The following is a 24695-nucleotide window of genomic DNA, read 5'->3' as shown; positions in this document are numbered from 1 at the left end:
GGTCGTCATTTTAATGAAAGTTACCCAAAAACATCTATTACGACTATGATTATTTTACTTATTATTTTTAAACAAACTACTGACTAATAGGACCCTATGTATTGCCCTCCCAGTCAGGCTCTTTGGCATACAGGATACATTTTCGACATGAATTAATAATGCGGGGGTTAATGAAATGCAAATGAAAAGTCCAATTAAGTTTTATTCAACTTGATGTTGATAATTTCTTTTGAAATTCTGCCAGTAGTCCTTTTTCTTTATTATTATTTCATTTAAATATGCATGTAAAGGACTTCCCGAAAGCTTATGGAATATTGGTACATGTAAAATGCTTAGAGCAGCAAAGATTTTGAGCACCGAATTTTGCTAAAGCTCCTCTCAAACACAGCAGAAAAAAAAAACCATCTTCAGGCCAAAAAGAACACACACACACACATAAGAAGCGTCGCAGTCGACGGCGTTGTTCGTGGTGTGGGTAGGAGTTGGTTTTTTTTTTGTTCCTTCTCTTAGTAGGGGTAGGGGTAGACTAGGGCGTCAGCGATAAAACCGCAGCAAAGTACAGCAAAAAAAAAAGAAAGCAACTGGAAAAAAAAATGAAAGATGAAGTCTTGGGTAAAGGCAAAGGCGCACGTTTAGCCAATCAGAGCTCACCAAGGCGGAGTCTATGCCAGAACCGGTTTACTTGTGTTTTTATTTTCCTCTTTATACATATATATTTTTTTCTTTTTTCGTTTCTCACATTTTGTTGTTGTTGTTGTGCGTTTTTCGTTTACGTTTACACTTCGCTCATCTTTGCTTTGCTCTAATTTTTTGATGGGTTATCTCACAAGAGAGAGAGAGAGAGAGAATTGTTGTCGTGTTGTCTGTGTGGGTGTGCGCTGTGTTCGTATCGTTGTGTGTGTGTGTGTGCGGGAGAGAGAGCAAACAAATTGACAGAGAGTGAGAGAAAGAGAAAGGGAGTATAACGCGCAGCAAGTGAAAAACGGCAGCGGGATAATGATAATGAAAAAAAATATACAAATATATAGCCCCAAACACACACACACACACAGATATATACATACATTAGGGCGTTACTCAGTTATATGGAAAAATATAAACTCTTGGAAATATCCGTTTGAAACTTTAGATTATTTTAACCCAGATTTTTCAATGTTGGTCAGAACTAATGGAAGGTCTTAAAATGTTGATGAACTTTCTGAGAAAATTCTTTTTAAAGAATGTCAAAGTTTTCTTTGCCAATAAAGTCCTTGATGGAGTCCTTCTTTATTTCCTTAAGAGTAAAAAATCTTCGAATTGGTTTTAACTTATCCCAAAATTATAAATTTCGAATGGAAATTTACGCTTAGTTACAGTAATTAGCACATTCCTCGGAAAGGACTACAGACCAGGACACACATACATACATATGTATATGTATAAGAACATATAAGAACCCTTCCGTTCCTCCTTTTCCGGCTCTATGTACACCCGGGAATTGTGCTAGCTATATGAATCCCGATGCTCCTATTTACCATTTACCATTTACTTGTCCTTCCTTCGCAGTGGTTGGCTAAATCCTGTTGCCGTTTCGTATACAACCTAATCACATGTAATGCGCGCGCATTATCTACACTCTTATCTCAGTCCGTGTGTCCATGCGTGTGTGTGTGTGTCTGTGTCTGTGTGTCTGTGGGTGGGTGGTACGTACTCTGTGTGGTCAATGCTTCGTGTATCGGAGGCCCGAACGACAAACTCTCAGGGTCGCCATCCAATTCGCCGAGGTGCTAAATACAAAGTGGGTGTTGCTGCACCCCGTCCCCTCGTCCGTCCCCCACCCACAGCATAACGATATAAGCGCAATAAGCACCGCAGTTCCCAGCACGATTTACTCTTTCATCCCGACGCGACGCGAGTGTTGGTACTGCTCGCACTCATTGCTGCTACTGTGCTGCTGCTGCTTAGCCCACGCCCACTCTTCTCGATGAGCATGTGTTTGCTTGTGTGTGTGTGTGTTTGTGTGTCTTTTCGCATAATTCCACCCGAATTTGCAGCAAATCCATTGAATTCTGCCACAGCGCGCACAAAAAGTCAAAGAAATCGCGCAGCCGAACAAGGTTGTCGGTGTCAGCGTGATGGATAAGGGGTAGGTGGAGGGGGTGGTGGTTTTTACGAACGCCGAAACAAGTGCAGTTCTGCGCCGGAAGAACAGGTTTACCCGAAGCCAAATGAGGCTCTCGCATTCTCAATCTCTTTCTCTCTCTCGCATTTACGCTCTCTCTGACTGTCGGGTTATCCATTTGTTAGAGTGTGTGAGTGCTTTGTTTTGGTCACACACACACAAAAGTCGTTTCTTGCGACAGAGAGCCAGAAATATACTACTATTTCTACTACCTTTTTGGTGTCATGCTACTACATTTTCAATACCAAGGAATTTTCCAACTTGTACTTTGCAAAAAGCAACCAAAAATTCTTAGATAATCTCAAAAATCGAATGATAACCATGGAAATAATAGTTCAAAATAATCATTATTCATTCCACCGTTCAGGATTTGCTACATTTGGCTGTGACTCAAGGGAAATCACAACCGTAAAGATAATGAAAAGTTAAACAGTTTGCACCTCCACGGAAAATTGATTAAATAAAAATCCCCAAACAGTGTGGTAGCCAAGTTAATATGTTCATAAAATGATTCACTCCGAATCGTTGGTTTTTAAATATTAGCTACATTTATTTTCCGAGAAGCAGGAGCTTTCTTTATTATTTGTATAACTACTGAAAACATAATGAATTTCCATCCTTTGATTTTGAAGAAGATTTATAAGCCAATCCAAAATGTCGTACGCTACCAATTGACATCATTCATACACGGAGATAAGCACGGACACCTATATTAGGGTGACCCGAAAAACAGGAATTTCTTTTCTAGCTAAGCCTGGCATACATGAGGTATACGCAATTTCCATATAAAATACGTTTGAACTCTAAAAACTATTGACACTAAGATAAAGACTAACATTTTTATCGAAAACGTTTTTCATAGTCAATTCAATTTGGAAATCGAAGGAAAATTAACTTGCTTTAGGGGTTCAAAGGTCATGTCGCGAAGGGGTCTTAAATACAGAAATAGAAATAATCGAATCTGTGATTAGTGAACACCCAATACAATACATATTTTCTGTAAGTCCCCCTTTTAAATGTGTATTAGAACGTTATTTTCATGCATCTCGCTGGTTAATCATAATAAGTATACGCAGCGTGTGCCAGCTAAATCCGCTACTCAGGAAACTATGGAAAAAAAGTTAGAAACTTCTTTTAGATTCAAAATATTATCTTTTTCGATCCACTCTAGCATAAAAACGTAGTAGCGACAGCTACAGAGAGTAGGAAAGAGCGAGCGAGCGAGAGAGAGAGAGAAAGCCATTGCAAAAGAGAGAGCGCACCCACACATATGCAAACACTGACACCAATACAAAAACACGAGGAACATGTTAAAAGGCGGGGGACGAATCAAGCCGAGAACGCGAACGAGAACGAGACCGAACGCCGGCACCGGCCCATCGGCCCACACGCACACACACACAAACACAAAGCCAGAATGCCGCACACACACAAGCAAAGAGCCATACAGTTCGTTTGGGAATACTACACACCACCTTCGTGGGAATAGTACACAGTCATTTCGATAGCAGTTGTGCGACAACTTGGGCTGCGGAAGGACGTCTTGACGCGCGTTCGCTCAAAACAATAAGTAAATTGATCAGAATTCAATTGAATAACAACAACTACGAGAGGCGACGAGTATTATTATTCAATTTGATTAATAATAATCACAAGAATCACACCGAAAAAAACCCCACCAAGCGAGAAAGGAGCACACACTAAGTCACCACGAAGGTCGCCACAGCGAGGATCATTGCAAATTAAAAACGAAAAAGAAACAATTCTCCTTATCGCTAAGTTGGAGCCGGCTTTTGACACGCTTTGGCCTACTCCTGGAAAGCCAGTGACGCGGCTACGGCTACTAGTTCAATTTTTATGGCGTCGTGCCGCCTTCACTAATGATGTCGCGCCAACAAATCCAACAACAACAACAACAACTAAATAGAACTTTAACTTCAGCTGCAACATTTGCATTTGCATCATTCAAAAACGCGTCAACAAAAATAACAAGAAGCACAAACATCGTCACAGAATCCGTTCCGCTCCGCGTATGTGCGCGTCAACGTGTGTGTGTGTGTGATTGAGTGTCTCCGTGCGTATGTGTATGTGTGTGTGTCCCTAATTTGTAACGCCTATGAGAAATCTTTACTAGTTTCTTACAAATCGAATTCAAAAGTCTTATCACAAATTTGCAAATGCAATTAAATCAAAAGAGAGAAGAAGAAAAATTAAATTGTAATTAAAGCACATCGAACCAAGTCCATAAAAAATTCAATTAATGCCAAAGAGGAAAAAAAACTACTGACCACCGACGAACCGAGTGCATAAATACAACTGACTCTAACAACATCAAAGTGAACCATTCGAAAGAACTTGGTTAGCCCATATCATAGATAAAAAACAAACCCTACATGATGGACTTTCAAAGTGCCATGGAAACATTCGCCGAAGCCTGGGTGGCAGCCAATGCGGGACAGCAGGTGAGTGAGTCACGGAGAAATATCCTTTCTAATAAAAGTGCTGATACATGTGGATTCCACATACTCGTCTTCGATCGAAAGGATGAGCCATTGAATCGCTTAATCCTCAAATTGATTGAATTCATTTTTAGCCGTCGGCATTTCACAGCATTTTGCTTATGATCTCAACGCTCAGGCACTTTTTGTCTGACATTTTCATTTACTCACAACAACTCAATGTGAATCATCTAATGAAACTGGAAACTGTGACATATGGCCTTATGATAAAAAACAACAACAACAACAAAAAAGACACAACTCTAGGTACACTAGATATGCACGGCGCGACATATTTGTTGTTGTTTTTACTTCGCCTATTTATGCAGATTAAGATAATCCTTATCGTGTGAAGAGTAGAGATTTTAGATAAGCATAGCGCGTAGCTATGCGCTAGTTTCCATACCCATCCCCCCTCTTCTAACCTCTTATATATGGAGTTGTGGATCGAGCTGAGTTCGAGTGCCGGGGAGTCATTTGTGTTGTGTGTTTGTGAGTGTGTGTTTTTTTTTATATTTGTTTATCTGCTTGTTATGAGTTGGCTAATTGCATTGTAAAGACGCCTTGGGGCCGTACCCATAGCCGATATCCATGAAAGCTTTTTACCTTAACCCACCCCAACCCCCCACCTTTAAGTAAACCCACCTCCTACCCCACACATACAAAGGAGATAAGATAATCCATTTGGTTGGCATACGGAGGAAGGGGGGATCGACTTGGCTTTGGTAATTTCGGCATAAGGCTATGACGCCGGCACCAAAAAATGTAAAGAAGAGGCTAGAGGGGAATCCAACCAATATATATATATAGATACATACTTGGAGAGTCTATATTCTTTGCTGGATTCGTATAGCGTCATCGTTTCGTTTTAATTTTTATCGTTTCGCCGCTTCGTTCCGTCACCCTGTCGAGTGATATCGCAATTAATCCAAATAAGTGCGATAAAATTGATTATGAACATGCTGGCGTGATTAGTCCACATTTCTATATACTCTTGTATATCGCGGGGTGTTGACTGTGAGAGAGGGGGGTGGCGATGGGGGTTTCGGTGGGGGGACTACATACATACATATGTCCGGGGCCCGTTTATTAGCCTGGGCATAATTGATTATGTCGTGTGAGTGTAATTATTATTTATCTGGTTTTGTTTTTTTGTTTTTTGAGGTTTCACTCTGATATCAACATGAATTTTGGCCCTCCGAATAAACTACAAAAACAACAACTATAACTGTGCCTCTGTCTAATCTAGGCTAGACTGATAAAACTGATTAGCGATTAACTGCTTAGACAAGTTTTCCTCTTTTTTTGGCTGTGTAATCGAAAAAAAAAAAAAAACAAATTATACCGCAAATCTTCAGCAATTAGAAAAGATATATAATTAAATGTGAAACAAGATTTGCTTCAAATTTTTAGAGAGGAAAAGAATAGAAAAATGATTGGTGAATTTTCAGATTAACAATGATGATTAGATGAGCTTCAATAATTGTTAATAATTGCTATTTCAGTCGACATTCTAAGGACATTCCTAAATATACAAGTTCTTGAAGAAAAACCCTTTTTTTTGGGATTTAAGTTTGGATATGGATTAATACAATTATCATAATATTTTTGGATTGGATAGATAGAAAGATAGATTGTTGTTAATTTGCTTTGTTCAAATCTATATAGTTGTCCGCTTATCCAGTTTAAATTTCTGAGAGGGGGAAAAAAACACCAAATCACTATATAGAAATTTTAGATTCGATAAAGTATTTGCCCAGAAGAAGAGGAAATAGGCAATTGGAAATTGATAAAAACAAATTTCTATAAATAATTTTGTTAACATTTCATTTTACTAACCATTTAACAAATAAATATTTAAAAAGGTTAACTTTTTAACTTCTGCCTAAAAGATTACTAAAGTCTTGAGTAAGTTTTCTCATTCTGTAAATTTGCGACTTTATATCCTTTAAGATCAAATTGCCACAAAAAACCTCAAATTATAACCTCATAATATTTATATTTTAGATTTGAGAATTTTTCTTCCAGTTTTTTCAAATTTTTTATCATTTCTATTTTACAAAATTTACTTGTGCAACACTTAAGAAGCAGTGGATTATTGTGTAAACGCCTAATAAAATTAATAAATCAGTGATTTAAATATTAAATTATATAAATTGCTAAAAAAAATTTCAGGCCGCTTTCGTCTAAGGGTCAAAAATCAATTAGATTTTATTTAATACTTTACAAAAAAAAAAAAAAAAACTGATCCGCTAATCGCCAAAAAAAAGCAATTCCATTCTATATTAAGTTAATCTTAATGTTTAGTCTATATCAGCTGACACACACACACACACAGACTTAGGCACACACACACAGACTTATCGCCATTGTCTTCTTGCCTAAATCATGCCACAAGAAATATTACACTACAAAATGCTAGCTGGTTTTTGGTTTTTGTGTTTTGTTTTATTTTTGACAGTTTTATTTGTTGGCTTAGAAAATGGGATTAAGATAAGATTGACTAAGTTGGTCAGCTCAATAAACCTGTTTGCTTATAAATAATAAAAGAATGAAAGAAATGAGCATGGAATTCTCTAAAATGAAACGAGAACGAGAAAATATGTATCTATGTATTGGGTCTAAGTAAATATATGTATAACAAATCACAAATTTTTTTTAGTTAGCTGTTGTTCTTGGTGTTGTTGTTGTTCCACATATTTTGTGATGTTGGTGACTTCTTTTTGGCTTGGCAAAACCAATTATAAAGCATTTAGTTTTATTGTTGTGATAATTTCCCAAATATCGAAGAGATAATGCCATGCCGCCGAGTGTGTGTCTCTTTGGTATTGTTATTGTCTTTATGTATGTGGTTATATCACCTCTTTATATTTTGTTGTTTTTGTTTTTGCTGTTTTTTATATAAATTTTTGCAGATATGACAAGCTAAGCGACTTATAAATTATAAATCACAGGGCCAAGTTAAAAGTTTTGTGTAGGGGCCCACCTAACGAAGATTTGAATACTCTTTGAACTGATGGTTCTTTCTGGCCTAAATACCAGCTGGAACGGAATCAAACGGTTCTCTTAGCAGATTACTTGATAATTTTTTTTATTTAAATATTAAATCCTTCTTAAGTTCAACGCTTTCTGCATTAACGTAAATGGCAGGTAATATTTTATTGGTCTATTTTATATGTCTTTTCAATCGATAGAAAACTGAGTCAAGTAGATACATATCTAAACTTAAACTTCTAGCTGAATCTTAGTTGTAGACAGTATCCTTAATATGTTATCCTTAGTCTTACTTCTCTTCTTTTGGTTGATCCATTTGACTTAATACCCTTTTTTTGCTTATGGGAAAAAGAGTATTTAAAAAATATATATAAATAAAAGAAACAAAATAAAGCAACGTAATTTCATTGGCCTAATCTGTAAGTGTGAGAGTTGGTATTTGTGTGTTCGTGTGTGTGTCTCTGTGTGTGAGTTGAGTGATAATGGAAAATTTATTAATTGAAATCTTCTTCCTGCTTTGGCAGAATCCACCAAGCAAACAATAAAAGCAAAACCAAAAACCGAATGAACGACAAATACAAGACAAAAAAAAAGTCGAAATCATTTATATGTCATTTCCTTGATCTGTTTGCTCTCTCTCTCAATGAAAATGCCTAGCTAATCAATAGATGGATGAATGGATTGATCGAATGAAAGGCCCCCACAGTGCACATCCCACGTTTAGGTCTGGCTTTTGTCACGCCAGTTTTTTCGGCGTTAAATTCCGGTAGTCAAATGTCCATTAAACTCGGCTCATAAATGTCCAAACTGTTTGTCATCTTGTTTGGGCCGAGGTATGTATGTGAGGGGAGAATGGTGGGGGCAGCTGCCTTGACTTGTCTTGGCTTGGCTTTCTTTTGGGTTTTCTCCAACTCTGTATTATTTTTTCTCTCTTTTTCCCCGTATTTATCAGGGCTTAGGCCTTGTTCCTTTCACACAGACACACAGAAGCCGCCTTGTTTTTTTTTTTTTTTTTTGATTTTGTGATTTTCGTTTTGTCGCTTTCTCGGCTTCTCGATCGGTTCCTGTTACGATTAAAATAATATTTATTAATTATTCAAAGCCGATTGGATTATAATAATTTATAATGATTATTAACATAACTTTAAGCTTGAACTGGAACTGGAACTCTGAGCTAAACTCAACTGAACTTAACTTGGCCATAATATAATACGTATAATATGTATAATCAACCTGACCTGAGCGATTCTTAAACAAATTTTGTGGGGAATTTCTTTGGCATTTGCATTTGGTTATTGTTATCTATCCAGTGTTGTCTTTGTTTTAGTTGTTGTTGGATCGGTATTGTCTGTACTTGATTATATAGATGAAAAGATGGGAGTTTCCTTCGATGCCTCTCGACATAGAAAACGCTTTAAGTTAATTACAACTTGTCACCTACTTGGTTGGTTGTATGTGAGCTTTAAATCAATTGCTCTTGCGGCTTGTGTTCCATTTCAAATACTATTTTTTTCTTCTTTCGTTTTGTGACATTTGATTTTCTCTGTTGGGTTGTCTGGGCCTGTGTTTCCGACAATTTCAAAGAGACCCGCCGGTCCGATAATCAAAAAAGAAAGAAAAGTGAAAAAAAAACGTTTTCACGTTTAGAGTTTGGTTTCGGTTTCGGTTGCCGACTTATCAGTGTTGGAGTTGATAAAACGATTTGTAAGACAATTGTGATAAAAGCGGTTCAGGCTTAACCGCTTCTCAATTTACAGATAATTAAACGTAGAAGGAAACTAAGAGAGAGAGAGAGAGAGAGAAGGAGAAGAAACTCCTCCTCCAACAAAATTTGTTGTCTATTTTTGTTTGGCCATTTATCATTGAGCTTAATCATAGGAAAAACAGACAACTACAACCAGAAGAAAATGACCAAATAAAAAATTTCATAACTTTTCCCTAACGTCCTCCTCCCTTTCGATCTCCTCCAGACACAAGAGATTGTCACCTTCTGTTTTGGTTGTATGTTTCTTAATTAGTGGATTTGGCTTGTTCATATTTTGAAAAAAGAAAACTCATCATCATCATCGCCCTCCTTCATCTTAGTCCGATTCTCCTCAGCACAATTCGACAAAAAAAAAAAAAACTATTTATATATCACAAGATATAAATCCATATCCACATAAATTCTCTTGGACTTAATTTCTCTGTGTGTGTGTGTGTGTGTGTGTGTGTTGCTTATTTTCAAAAATTATGACAAGTGGGTTTTCTTTTTTGAGAACGCTTCCCCACCTCGAAACAAGTGAATATTTATGAAACTATATAGCCTATAAACTTTAGCTCTTGTTGATATACCAAAATCTGGAGAAATAAATTGGAAATATATTACTTTTGAATATTTGTTTCTATTTTTGGGTATTTAGTTACATGTTCTTTTATTTTCACATAGACCTTAATAATTTGGTGTAGTGACTTTAGCTATTTATCTTTGCTGATTTTTTTTTGGCTGTTGAAAGATTTATTTGATTTCATTTCGGTTTGGCGTAGAAAATCATAAGTCTCACCAATCATTCGAAGAGGGTTGTTGGAGAGGGGCAGGGGAGGGACACACAACAATGATAATTTCTACAAGTCACAGCGGCAATCGGCTTTAAAACTAAATACGCCTCAACATATTTTTGTCGTTCATTAATAGCAGCCACCGGACTAAGTCTTACCCCTCCCTAGCCCAGTCACAGTCGCAGTCGCAGTCCGTAGAGATGTCGGTAACCTCGTCTTATTTAAACGTATTAACTGCTAACTAATGTGCCACACATTATAAAAAAGAAAGAAAGAAGGAGGTGGAGGAGGAGGAGGAGGAGGGAGAGACCATATCAATATCTACTACAATGTACTCCGAACCACAGGTTGTTGTTGATGATGGCGTGGCAACCAACTAACCACCAGTAACCAGTAACCAGTGAGCAGTAAGCGGCGATCATGCCAGCATCAGCATCGACAAAAGAGATTATATTTCCTAAGCATTGAGGCCCAACACAAAATGTGACCAAAGTCTCATCGTCGTCGACGACTACGACGACGACAAAGTCGTTTGCCGTAGAGTTGTATTCGATCGCTGAGCTGCTTAACTAAATCCGGCTTAAGATCCACACACACACACAGAGAGACATCGAGACATACATTAAATTAATGTCGTTGAAAAAACACAGCAAAAGTCACACATTAGCAGAGACACACACACACACACACACACACACACTTACGATCTGTTGGTGACGATCTCAGGAAGTGACTTTAGCTGTGTTACCTCTATTGGCGAAAGGAAATGCCATGACTCTATAGGATTAGTTTCCAGTTGACTTGCACTTGCTCATATTTAGCCCCAATGCAAATTAGCCATTTATTTCATCGATAGCCAGATCGCTAGCTAATCCAGTTATCGCATTTACCGGCAATTTTCCAAGACATCTAAGACACCAACTAACTAACTAATACATGCCTGGACAACAATTAAGTAATATAAGTCTTTCGTACTCTCTCTCTCTCTCTTTCTCTTTGTATTTCTATGTAGATCATAAATGATCGTCACATACCAGTTTAATCTATCATGAAAGTGGGGCCGACTTTTATCCAAATCTAATCAATTCTCTTTTAAGCGTGTTGCCGACACATGGACACATGGACACACTGGTTCCTCTATGAGTATATCTAAAAGAAAACTAAATTATTGAATGTTTTGCCTATTTTATCACAAACGGACAGTTCTATTAATCTAATCGAGAACCTACAGGCATTTGAGCAGCAACAACAAAAAGATAACCACCCAAAAACGATCGAAAGTGTTATATAGAAGAAGGGTTAAAAACTTAACAAGAATTGTGTAAATGATTTACCTATATACATATATATATATGTGTATATATGTACGATAAATAATATTTTATCTTTAACCTCAACAGTTATGAATTAAGTGCTTTTTGACTGAAGAGTTAAGGGGGGAGTGGAATGAAGCAACAGTTTGATTGATTAAACACACAATTAAACAATAATCACATTTCTTTGTGTGTGTGTGTTGAGTTCAGTAAAGTTAAGTAAATAGGGGAAACATATATGTATGTATGGAGGTTAAACTTAAACTATCAGGGAAAGGGGGAAAAAAAGAATGACCTTATAATAATTACGCAGCGATTTTTTTTTCATGGTTTGGGTTTATAAAATAAACACTCTGAAGTCATGAATTAAAAATATTTGATGAAATTATCAATGGTTTCCTCATTTCCAAGTTTAAAGTATTACAAATTTGTTTAGTTGATTAGGCATAAAACTCTTGGAGAGGATTTCATTATATATCTCACAGCTTATACTCTCTGTCGATGTCCTGCCTTTCCTTTAATTTGCTCGACATTTAATTGACTAGAAAGTTTTCGTTTTTATAGCTAACCACAAGTTATTTGAGTTTGTCCTGATGGGATAGCATGTCCTGTCTTTATATTGGTTTTATGCTTCAACAATTTGCATGTGAACCATTTGCATTTCGGGTTGCAGGTCCTAACCAAATGTGTGACTCGCAATGGACAATTAAACATAGAGGCAACGCGTTTTGAGAGAAGGCCTAATTCCGCCCTTGATGGGCTAAATGTTTTGAACTAAATGCTGGTCTATCGCTTGATAGTTTGTAATTAATAAGACACGCCAGCAATCATAATTGAAAACATGTCTTTTAGCGCCGAAAGCCTCGTAACAGCAACACGTTGCACCACTAAATGGACAAGAGAATGTTTTGCCATCTAGAAATTGTGTGGGGAGTAGGGAGAAGGTAATATCAAACAATCTTAAACTTAACAAGCCAAAACACAAACACATCACGGCCTGTGGACTAGCTCTATGTCTGAATCTCACTGTGTGTGTGTCTTATGTGTTTGTGTTTGTGTGGGTATGGGTCTGGCCGCCACTCCCCCATTTGGCTTTTGGTCAAGTTGCCTCCGCCCTTCTCAGCCCCAAGTTTAGTAAACCAAGTGAATGTGTGTTGCATCTATTAAGTGGAAGAATACCAGTTGCAGGTTGTTGCAGTTGCAGTTTGCAACTTGCTGCACGTGAGCCAGACGAGCGTAAGATAAACAATTGCCTCTTAGGTAGCGTACGTGCTGCAGCCAGCCAATGCAATTAAGCTAAAAATGTGAAAAATACCCCCCTAGAGGAAACGGGGCGTAACTTGTAGCTTCTCGTCGACTTTAGCAGCCATGTCTGCGCCAAAAGATCGACAAATGTTTTCCAATTGAAGAGAATGAGCCACCAGTTACAAGTAGATCTTAACTATGGCTTAAGATTGATCTTAATTTCAAGAAATTTTACGAAAAGTTTCCCTACTTGGATTCTAGAAATATGTTACTCTTTAGAAATGAGAATAACCAGAACCATTGTTTGTCAGGGCCTTCTCTTCAATTACTTGAACTTAAAACAAAAAACTGTATGGCCTAATTATTTCAGTCAGCTCGTCGGGGTCACCAAATGTTCCCCTTACAAACGATTTCACTTTTTCAGTCACTCCGTGAAGATTTTCATTGGAATCGAACAGCTGTGTATATGTGCGTAATCAGCCAAGCAGGACCTTGTGTAACTGCAATTGCCTTGTGCGTTGGTGTCTTGTGTTTTTTTTTTTTTGGCAAGTAACCAGGACTTTTAGCTTGTGCCTAAGGGGCAGGAAGTCGATTGTTGCCTGTTGGTAGATAACCGAGAGCCCTACTTAGATAACAAGAACTACTGCAAAATGCAACTGCATTTGCCATGCAGTTCCCCATGTAAGTGCAAGACAGCTGAGTTGACTTTACGGCCAAGAAGAAGAACAAAGGAGCGCGTAGTCAAGTGGAAAAGGATGCGAGAACAAACGACTCACCTTGCCCGTGTACCTGGTCTCTCTGGTTGGTTTGGCTGGCTGACTTATGTGTGTCAAGGGCAGGCGCCAAATGCAGTCACAGCTGTCGCGGGAGTCAAAGTCGTCTGGCAATTGAAGTCAGCATGGAAGTTAGACTCAGAGTCAGACGTGGGCAGTCCGAGTTACACCCACCACACACACACAAACTTACTGAAACAGCAAGGGCAAAAAAATGGGAGACAAATACAACCGCAGAAATTGACCGGAAGCTCTTATTAATTTGCTATTAGCGATAGAGCAGACAGGAAGTTAACTTAATTTTCTGTGGCTTTTGCCTAAACACAGAACAAAAACATAGAGAAAGAGTGAAAGAGAGAGAAAGAGAGAGAGTAGGAGAAAAAAAAACCCATTTTCTAGACAGACAGACAGGATATCGAAAAAGGACATACACACACATGTGTCACATCAAAGGCGAACTTTGAGTGAGTGAGCCTTTTACCGTTAGCTTTAACGAAGCTTGATTAGATCAGCATCAGCCAAAGGAAGAGCCACGGCAGGACTTGGGGGGCATAACCACACAATGCTGATGAGTATGACGACGACGACGACGATGATGACGACGATGATGATGATGATGATGAGATAGACCAATTAAAATGTTTTGCTCCAAAATTGTGATAGGTCACTTCCTTCGTCGTCGCTGTTTGCTGGGCATTTTATTAGGCCTCTTTTGTTTTCACTTTTTTTGCGTCTCCCGCCACTTTAGCTTTGGCTAGAAGGGGAGAACATGTCGAGCAGATCTCAGGCGGGCGATAAACCAGCAAAAGAATAAAAAAAAAAAAAACAAAAGTTGTTAATGATAAGACCAAATGACGTACTGGCTCTGTAGCCAGCCCTTCGTCAGACCGGCGACCAGGTTCCCGTTTTTCTTTCGTTTCGTCGTGTTTCTTCTTTTTTTTTTTTTTTTGCCGAGACAGGAAGCGTTCTCTTTAGGCATACAATGAAGGCCCCTCAAGACAATTCCTCCGCTGCTGCTGCTGCTGCTTCTACTGAGCAAATGAGGTGCGAGCTCTCGATTTGGAGATTATCATATCAGAGCACACACACACACACTCACATCGGATGTGTGGGCTCAGCACCCTCGATTTGTTGACTAGCAGCAGCAGCAGCAGCAGCAGCAGGCGCAAAGAGACTTCTGTTGTCCTGGCCTACTTACTTTTATGTCCTGTGTCCTGGTACTGAAAGTGAAACTCGAGGACAGGAAGACGAAAACTTCTTGACGTGTGCCCCCCCATCGAATTGTTGATGATTTGCAACTGTTTCTGCTGTTGCCATTCGTCTTTCCTTCCCGCTCTCTCTCTTTCCTTTGTCAGCAGCACGTGGCCTTTGCAGGGGGATGCAAAAAAATAAAAGAATACCTGAACAACAGAAAGTTACACAACTCAGTCTCTTGCCCATTCCAATATGTAATTTTAATTGGCCAAACATATTTGACATAGTTAACATTTGCCAAAGAATTACCAAACGGAATCAGAAGAATTAACAATAGTTTATTTTTCAAAAGACAAGCAAATCGTTGCAAAGATAAAGGAAAGCTTGAAAAATTTACCCTTTCTATTTGTAGAACTTTCTTTTTCTTAAATTTTACAAGGTAAAGAGGTGAATAAAACATATTAAAGTTGACCTTTCTTACAAGTGAATGACAGGTGTTTCAGCAATAAGAAAACAAAATATGGAAATATGACTGAAAGGGACAATTTCGAAGATGTTCTTCCTCGTGAAAACTCAGCTTGAGTTTTGCCATTCTTATTTAATATATTTTGTTTAGTTTTACATTACATAAAGTTATACACAAAAGGATGTCGTGTTTTTAACAGGAAAAGTTATAATACCAAAAGACTACAAAATCTAAATTCTAGACATCAGTCCATGAAACAGTCCTCGATCTTATCATATATGTACATCTAACCATCTCACCATCATATATCTTAGATATCTATCTATTATATAAGCTTAACAAAGTAGGGACATACATATATTTTCGATTCTAAAGACCATAAACTTCTAAAAAAGAAGAATCAGATGATAGGATTACCATTAATACAAGACTGAAGAAATTTTTTCGATCTGTTAAAGTTAAAGTAAGATAATTTCCCTAAAAAGCATTTGAAGTTATACGAACTGGTGAATTTTCTATACATTAAGGCCACTGTCTTTATTAATAATCATTAAATCGTCTAGTAAATATTTCAAATTTAGTTGTAGGCTGTGTAATCAAGGGTTTTTCTTTTCGATGTCACTTTTATATTTCTTTCGCTTAAATGTTTTCCGTTTAAGTGGTGGCGTCAAACTTCCTGAAATCATAAACCAGCTCAAGTCAGTCTGAGTGTTGGCTGGTTGCAGTAAAAAGGGCCAGAAAAAGTGTCTATGATTTCTCTTCTCTTCTTTTTTTGCAATTGTGAATAATGATTTGATGACAGTCGGTTGGTTTAATTATTTGCCTATAGGCGTATTTGGCTGCGATCGATTCGCAAAGACCTTTCCCCATCTCTCCACATCTCTGTGTGCGGCTGTCTCTAGCCAAGAACAATTAAAAAATCAACTAATACATCGAAGGGAGGAGGAAGAGGGGGAGAGGGCACACAGAAAACCCCATCAACTGTCAACGAGAACACGAGCCATCAAATAAGGAATGAGTTGCATTAGGGGGAAAGGAGGCGAAAAGGTGGGGCAAAATGTGCGCATTGGATGAGTTGCAGTTGCAGAGTTGCAGAAGAGTTCTGGCTGACTTCGAGTTATGCGTGCGAAAATGTTTTTGCAACTTCAAGCAAATGGCACATTGCTGTGCCATTCTGTGTTTCGACTCGTGTTTAATGCGTTTTTCTTGGTGTGAATTAATTTTATTGCCTAATTGTCTCTCTGGTGCTCTCTCTTTCGCCCTCTCCGATATGCATATAGCTGACATGTTGAAACTATTAAAGACTAACTATGTATGTATATAGATGGTTTCGTTTTCGGTTGTTTTTATGGATTTTTGAGGGCCCGTTGAAAATAGTTTTTCAAGAAAATGCGAAAAATTTTGTTCGTGCATTTTGTATTTTTGTGCGACATTTTGCCAAAGGTATTACTTAAATATTTTTCGAGACATTTTGTCGATGTTAGATGTCTTTATTTTTATGCAGAAATTTTGACGGAAGTAATTAGTTGAACTTTTCATAGAATTTCTATCCTGCCTCCATCTCTCTTACTCTCTCTCTCCCTCTCTTTCCCTCACCTGTCTATGAGCTGGTCAGCAAGCGGGGGAAACTTTTGTTTCTCCCTTGGTTTCCTCTTGGTTTTACTCTTCTTGTTTTTTGTAACGTTTTTCTGCCTGAATTTCCTCTGGGTGTTTTTCCTTAGCTTCCCGCTCAATTTTTTATATCTTTTTTTTCACAATGGGTTAACCCACACACAGACACACACACACACGCACATTGCTCACTTCCCCGACGGCATTCGTTTAGCTCGATTACGCTTCCGGTTGCTCCGGTCTCCGGTCTTCGGTCTATAGTCTGCTCACTTTACTCACCTTGCTTCCTTCTCTTGTTTTTTTTTTTTGTTGTCCGATCCTTGGGCAATCGAATGACACAATTCTTGTTCTTGTTCTTCTTGTTTTGTGTATATTTTGTCATCTGCCCCTGTTTTGCCTGCTGCCGCATTTCATTGTCATTAGCCTCCAATGTGAGTCTCGCTATAATGATCAAGGCAATTAGTTGTGTGAGTGTGTGCAAGTATTTGTGTGTGTCTGTCTTTCTTTGACTGAGGCTAAAGGCAAATCCATTGTATTGCCAGAGCAAACATAAATTATGGGATAATCCGACATAAGCGCATTTTCATGAGAGATCCCAAGAAACACAACGAATGACGAAACTTATAGCAAAACGTTGACAACTTCCTGAGCTCACGTTTCTCCCTCTTGCCTTCTCTTGATCTCCTCGATTACCTCTAACCCCCCACACCCCTCTATCTCTAATTAGTTCTAACTGAGGTTTTTCATTTCACTAAATGGCGCAACACATCGCAACCATCGAGATTAGTTAGACATGGCGTGTACCTTCTCTATTCCCGCATATCAAAACTCCCCATCCCATTCCATCCCATCACCATCATCATGTAACCTGCATTTGGATTAGGTTTTAGCTAACACGCAAAGTTTAGCCAAGCCAAAAGTTGAGGCAAAGCATGGAAAATAACAAAAAGCGACGACACCGATAAGCTGCCACAACAGAGTGACATGCGAGCCACCTATTGCCAATGGCCGGGCCAGCTGAATGACTGGGTTTGGGGCAGCATGTGGTGGGGGTCTTTGGAATTGATTTGTTGTTGCCTGGCTGGCTGGTTGGTTTAGTTTGATTTGGTTTGCTCGGGTTAGTGTCAAACACGCAAAGTGACGATGTCGATAATGATGACGACGACAAATGATGATGTTGTAAATGCAGTTCTTTGCAAGCATTTTTTGTTGCCCTTTCTCGACGTCGGGGTCACCAATTTACTTACATTTCATGATTTCGTTGAATTAAGTGCGATAGAACGTCATTTTTAACTTGCTTGTTGTCGTCGGGGTCACCATTCTGTGTGCAAGTGTTGAAAACTGAGTTTTTCTTTTCAAAACGCAAGTGAAACAGCTGACAATAGAAAGCAAAATGACATACCCGAAAGCAACCCCGTTCCCAATTGACTTTTATACCGTTTTGTCATCATCGTCGTCATCATGCATGTACATATGTATGTAACTATTTAGGTGCCCTTGCCAATGCCAAATACCAAATGCTAAATAACAACAATTTCAAGTTCAACATGGCGGGCGGCATACATAATTTCCTTTTTGTCTTCCCCTTCTTCATAGCCAGAGAAACTCGTTCAACTGTAACTGTAGTGCCCCCTCTCGACAGCAAAACATTGCGATCCTTTTTTTCGAATTTAGTGTTGCGCTTGAGGAATTCCTTGAAATAAAACAAAAATTATTAGTTACACAGATGCCAAATGTGCTCTGCCTGGGTCTCTGGGTCTGGCTTTGTCTGAGAGCCTTTCCCTATGCTCTGGCGTGTCTCTGGATATGTGTGGGTTACTCCAATTATAAGTCAATTAAATAGGTTAAAAGTTAGAAAGAACTAAGAAGAAGGGACACAATTTTGTCATGGCCAAATGAGCAGCAAGCAATTTATGAGAGAGAGCGAAACTGACTTCCCAAGGGATGAATCCTGTCGATGACGACGACGACGACGACGACGGCAACAACGACGACAACGTCGATGATGATGATCAACAACCCTGACCAACTTATTGCCAATAGAGTGACTTATATAATCGTCACTTCACTGTAGAGCACAAAATATATTTCATTTAATCAATCAATCGAAGAAATAAGTAAGCAAGAAAAAACAAACTGATCAATTGATCGATATCACTCATCGCTAGCCTCTGCCGAGATTCATGCAAATTCTAAAAGCAACCAAAGAGAAAAACTTGAAACCAATTGGCCCGTGCTCATTGATCAATCAAGTGATGTGATATCTGTGTGAGAGCCTCTACGCCTAATCGACACCCCGAAAGAAATTGATGCATAACCAGATGTTGGAGGCTGTCGGGAGGAGGTTTGCTGGGTTAGAAGCGGGAGCTAAGGCATTGGGTTGACCATCATTGTCAATGAATTTTATTAAATCGCACCAATTAAGCAAGAGCTTGGGAGGCCCACACAAATGAAGTGAAATATAATCGCAAACCGAAACGAAATGAAACCAAGAAAAACTTGACAATTTGCGTCACATGAAATATTTCCATAGGAATGCTCCTCCACAGTTGCTCGATTGTTGCCAAAGCAAAGTTCATTCATCAGTAGCAACGGGCACACATATTTTCCTTTTCACTAATCTGTTGAGGTCAATCGATGTTAAGTAGAATCACGAATACCAAATTAATTGATGCTACTCCGCCATTATGGGGAGACCACATAAAGACTGAAAGACAAGAAGCCACTGAGCAAGAAGCACTGAGCACTCAGTGGTCACTTTCAACTCACTCCATATGCCAAGTGATGATCCATTTGCCTCATCATGTCGAAGTTGCCACTCGATATGTGTGTCAATCTGTGGTGTTGGTATGCCATATAACCCAACACTTGGGTCTCTCTCTCTCTCTCTCCTCCCCCCTGCCACTCTGACACTTTGTCAAACGGGTAAATAATACCCAGTTCATGTTTTGAATTAATTTTAATTGAGATTCATTTGTAAGCAATCAGTTAGATTGTTCAGTTGGGCCAAAGCTTAAGATGACGACAGTTTTCTTCTACACATTTTCAACTACATACATATGTATGAAACGAAACGTCAGACAACATTAGGAATCTTTTTTTACTCAAAAAAATCAGAGGCCATCTTGATTTGATGATATGGATCTTTATAAAATTGAATAAATTTAAATATTTCATCATTTATTTAAGATACAAAATGAAATCCTAATTTACTCGTTATCAAATTTTCTTCATTAAACTGTCATTTGTTTCGTTGGTTTCTATTTGGAGATAAACCTTTATATGGATCTTCTGAAAAGCATAAGTTAATGCTATATTCCACATATTACTTTTGGAGGGTTACTTTAACTGTTGAGTTTGGAATTCAGTTAAGAATATACAACTTTCTTTGTGTTTTTTATAGATCAACATTATCCTTTCTTTAAGCAAAAAGAAAGCCTTAAATAATCGCCAAGAAAGATGATCAAACTTATCGATATTACAACTATTCTATAGTGTGTTTATCGATGCAAACGTGATCAGGTTTCTGGACTATCTCTTAAGAGAGAGATGGTGAATATCTTAACTACATCATTGGAAATATCTATAGACCTATTATGATTGCTCGCTTGTTACGTGTTTAAGTGTTAAGTCAATAATTTGCCAATGCTTGAACTCTTCTGCTTGGATCCGAGCGTAATTGAAAGAAAAATGTCAGACATTGCAGACCAAGGGAGAGCATGAGCGAGAGCTTTATTAATTTTTGTATTTAAAACATTTCAAGCACTCGACACCTTCTGTTTCGTCTGCTACTGCATCATGTTGTCCTGCTGGTTGCTGGATCTCTTGACATCGTAGGACCAGTAGCCCAATGATCTCAAATTAATGCCGTGGACGAGTAGAAATAATGAGCCCCAGGAAGAGTTGCGGAGACGTGCGACGAGCGCGCGCATAATCAAGAGGGAGGGAATCTTGGGGCATGGACAGCGACATGGACATGGACATGGACATGCCATTGCCAATTGGCGATTTGCCTGTTGTCTGTTGCAGCAGCTACTGCTGATGTTGCAGCTACTGCCTGCTGCCCTTTATGATTATTGTTATTATTGAGTGTATGCCCAGGCAATTCAGGGCAAAGTCATCATTAATGCGTCGAGTACCTACCAAAAACCTTACCACCAGAAGAAGGAGAAGAAGAAGCAGCAGCTTCAGCTCCAAGTTTGAGCGGCAGTAAAATAAAATGAAATGAAATATAATTAAATGTCGCTGGAGCGGCTGCTGCTGCCGCTGAGGTAGTGTCTTGAGATCGCGTAGTTGGGTAGCCGTTGGACAAGCTTCTCGATCGCGTAATTTGGTAAAACATTCTTCGATCTTCAAGTCTGATGCGTCTGCTGGATCTTGGCTATCGTTCCAACTTGATCGCATATTTTTGTCAACCGGTTTCAATCCATCTCACTCTCTCTCTATCTCTCTTTCTCACTCAGCTGCTGTAGTGTGTATTGTGTCTTTGCTTATCTGCGGCTTTGTGGCATCTTTAAATGGCGTTTTTTCGCACTCAAAACGTTTGCTGATTTTTAATTATTTTTATGGTATAGTCCCTTTAGTTCGTTCCATCATCATCATCTTCTTCTCATCATGGTTGGCCTTTCGTCACTTGCATTATATATTGAAACACTTAATCACAATTTCGTTAAGGACAAGAAACATGACCAGAAACACAACCGAGTAGCAAGGAGAATAAACAAGAGAATCAGAGACATAAATGGATGAAAAACTTTTTGGGCACAAATTCCAAATATCTCATACAAATTACCAAAAACAGATTGAGTGACTCACAGAGACAGACAGACAGAGAGAGAGAGAGAGAGAGAAACACAGAGGGAGAATGATATTTCTACGCGCCGAATTCCAACTCCTCGCTTGGGGAATTTTCAACTCCAAGAGTAAGCAAAACAAAAAAGAGGTAACAGAGCCAACAAGACGACGATGATCGCCTCCCGCTGATGCTGACGCAGATGCTGATGATGATAATTAATAACATTCGAGAGACGAAGCACTGAAATGAGAGAAAAACCTGAAATCAACCAATGGAAATGGTAATGTGTCGTTGCGGGAGCTGGAACTGAATCTTCATTGGTTGTATCTGGCAAAAACTCAAAAAGAGAAAAAAAAAAGAAACCAAAATGACATACAAGAGACACAAGTCAGACATAATCTCAGACGGCCAAGAATGTCAGTGTGATGGAGTTGGAGGTGGCTACTACTTTGGGCTCTGTGTAAGTTTTAAAGACGATTAAGATCAGTGTTCAGTGATCAACACTTACTGACAGTCAAACATGACAAGAACAAGACACACAACACACAAGAGACAAATGACGGCCCAAAATTAGAATTAGTTTAACCAAAAGATAAATACTAAATTTAACTTGTTTCAACTGAGGCGTTTGGGATTTTTGCGTTCCCCTTCAGTGATCATTCTCACCATCTTGATGACAATGATCACAGACGATTATTTTATTTATTCCCATCACGCAAACACAATCTCTTCTTCGACAAGCACAGGAAAAAAGGAAAAAATAAAGTAAAAATCAAATGATATTTGTCCAAGGACAAGGAGAGAAGACAAGACAGCGCCATCCAGGGCGCAACAACGATTTATAGCCCAAATGGAATGTGCCACATACAGCAGAGCAAAAGGATCAGAAGGATGACAGAGCCACAAGATGCCACAAGATGCGATCCCTTGATGCTTTGGTGATAATAAAAAAACAATTTACTCAAAGGGGTGGGGAGTGGGCAGTGGAGTGAAGGCACAGCTACTTGATGATTAAAACACATTAAAACTTTGCAATAGCTTCAGACTCTCTCTCTCTCTCTCTCTCTCTTCCTCTGACTTTTTGGGACTGTTTCTCCAAAAGTCCCAAACTAATTTCATATTTTTCATGCAATTGCTGAAATTCCAAAGCACAGGCCCCCAAAAAAAAAAAACTTAAAAGATCGGTGAACGGAGAGAGGGGAGTATCTTCAGTACGATCAGTGTCCGATCCAATGTCCAATCTGTCCGATCTGCTTGATGGTTGGGGACTACCTGTTGCGACGTGTTATTAGGCGACGTATTGACGACAAGCAAACGTCAACCCAAACGTCAGCTCGTCATATCATCCATCGATTGATGCTCAACCAAACCAAAAAAAAAAACAGAAGCAGCTTCCCTGTTTTTTTTTTTTGGTTTATACTTATATCATTTTTGATTTTTGGGTGGAATTTTTTGGTCTTTGCTCGGTTAGGTACCGAAAAAATGCTTCCACACTGAAGCCCTCTAATTTCGATCAGCCCCGTGATGCGTTGATGATGATGATGAGGCTGATGTAGGATGGCGGCTGGAGATGCCGATGCTGGAGCTGTTGCCTCTGTCCATATGCTGGTGGTGATATTTGTTAGTGTAAACTGTTGCTACTCCCCTTCTCCCTCGGACTCCTGGACTCTTCGTGCTCCTGAGTTGTCGGGGCCAACATGATTTTGCTGTTGTTTAATGAGGATTATTAAATGCGAGATTATTATGTGCTGCAATTACTTACCGCGAAGCCCTCATCTTTTCATATTTTTTTTTGCTACCTCCTCTGATTCATTTTATTGAACCATAAAAATGTAAATTTTTCTTTTATATATGTATAAATCGAGACAAAGACAAAGTTAAACGTTGTCAATTATGGCCTTTGACAGGTTAATATTCAAAAAACGAAAAGAAAAATATGAAAAGAAGCAGCGAAGAGATATTAACCGATGAGCAAACGGATGATCGAATCAGAACAGAATGATAAATATCTCCCTTGAGCCCAAGGGAAGGCCAAGAAGATGGCACAAAAGTAGAGCAGATTCTGTGATATCGATCAAGTATTCTTCTCATTAATCGATGGCCATAGAAAGGATGATCGTGTAGTAGACCTCCTGATCATGTCGGTTTCATTAACGTCATGTGTGTGCAGTCAAGTTTTGTTGCCATTGAAACTTTGTGTTGTTTGATTGTTTCACAATTTTTATGGCCGCTGGCAATACAGTTTCCGGCAGAAGTGAGCGCCGTCTCCATCTCCAACTCCGACCGTTCAAACCATCCTCCAAAGTGATCCTCCAATGTGTTTTTGGGGAGGAAACACGGCTACTACTACTGCTCTCTCTCCCCTCTATTAACATAATCACAACACGAGTCCGTTTCGAGGGCAAACTGAAAATTATGCCCAGATCAATTTTATGTTGAAGTCGTCCAATGAACCAACCAACCGACCACTCCAAAAAGAATCACTGCAGGGCGATCAATTAAAATTTTTGATCGAATTTTCGTCAATTTTTTGACATGTGGCCCGCTAAAACAGAAGCCACAATCATGGCGATTGAGAGGAGGATGAGGCGGAGATGTAAGACTGGGAAGGAGAGGGGGTAAAGTGACCAACTGGTTGTGCTGCCAAGAGTAACATGTCTGTGTCTGCATGGATGGATGGATGGCTGACTGAGTGGCTGGTTCCCCCCCTAAGGCAAACTCCATGAGATTCTCCTCCATCGGCTTCTTGTGCATAGTGAATGAAATTGATTAAAGCGTAAATGAATTTTTGCGGGCCTAAATCGTTGCTCTGAGAGGTTCTGACGATGATTATAACATAAGATCGATGGCTATTGCTGTCGCTGATCGCTAACTCGATGTGGCTACTGTGGAAAGATGGCTTCCCCTCCGCCACCCCCACCATCCGCACATGGTCTTTATTAAGTTTTCTGAACATGTTTTATTTTTTCTCTCTATTTTTTTTCGGTTTTGATTCGGGGTCGGAAGACATACTAGCCAGAGGCGAGATTTCAATCGGCCAAGTCCAAGCTTAGACCCAGACATTGGCATCGGCTTCGATTTAAGTTTATCCGCACGATCAGCGATCA

At 39.0% G+C, this 24695-nt stretch overlaps 1 protein-coding gene across 1 annotated transcript in view; it reads left to right on the top strand.

The window, feature by feature from the left end:
* The first annotated feature begins 3682 nt into the window (after positions 1-3682).
* Positions 3683-24695, top strand: part of dve (SATB1_N and homeodomain domain-containing protein dve) — a 48880-nt gene continuing 27867 nt past the window's right edge. Inside the window, exon 1 of the mRNA XM_068291078.1 lies at positions 3683-4623. Within this exon, the coding sequence (XP_068147179.1) occupies positions 4555-4623 (69 nt within the window). The 5' untranslated portion in view covers positions 3683-4554. The remainder of the gene's footprint in view (positions 4624-24695) is intronic.

This window comes from Drosophila tropicalis, unplaced genomic scaffold (genome assembly GCF_018151085.1).
Source record: "Drosophila tropicalis isolate 14030-0801.00 unplaced genomic scaffold, ASM1815108v1 contig_593, whole genome shotgun sequence".
Classification (NCBI taxonomy): domain Eukaryota; kingdom Metazoa; phylum Arthropoda; class Insecta; order Diptera; family Drosophilidae; genus Drosophila; species Drosophila tropicalis.
The sequence above is the reverse complement of the archived record's forward strand: the minus strand, read 5'-3'. Positions and strand labels throughout refer to the sequence as shown.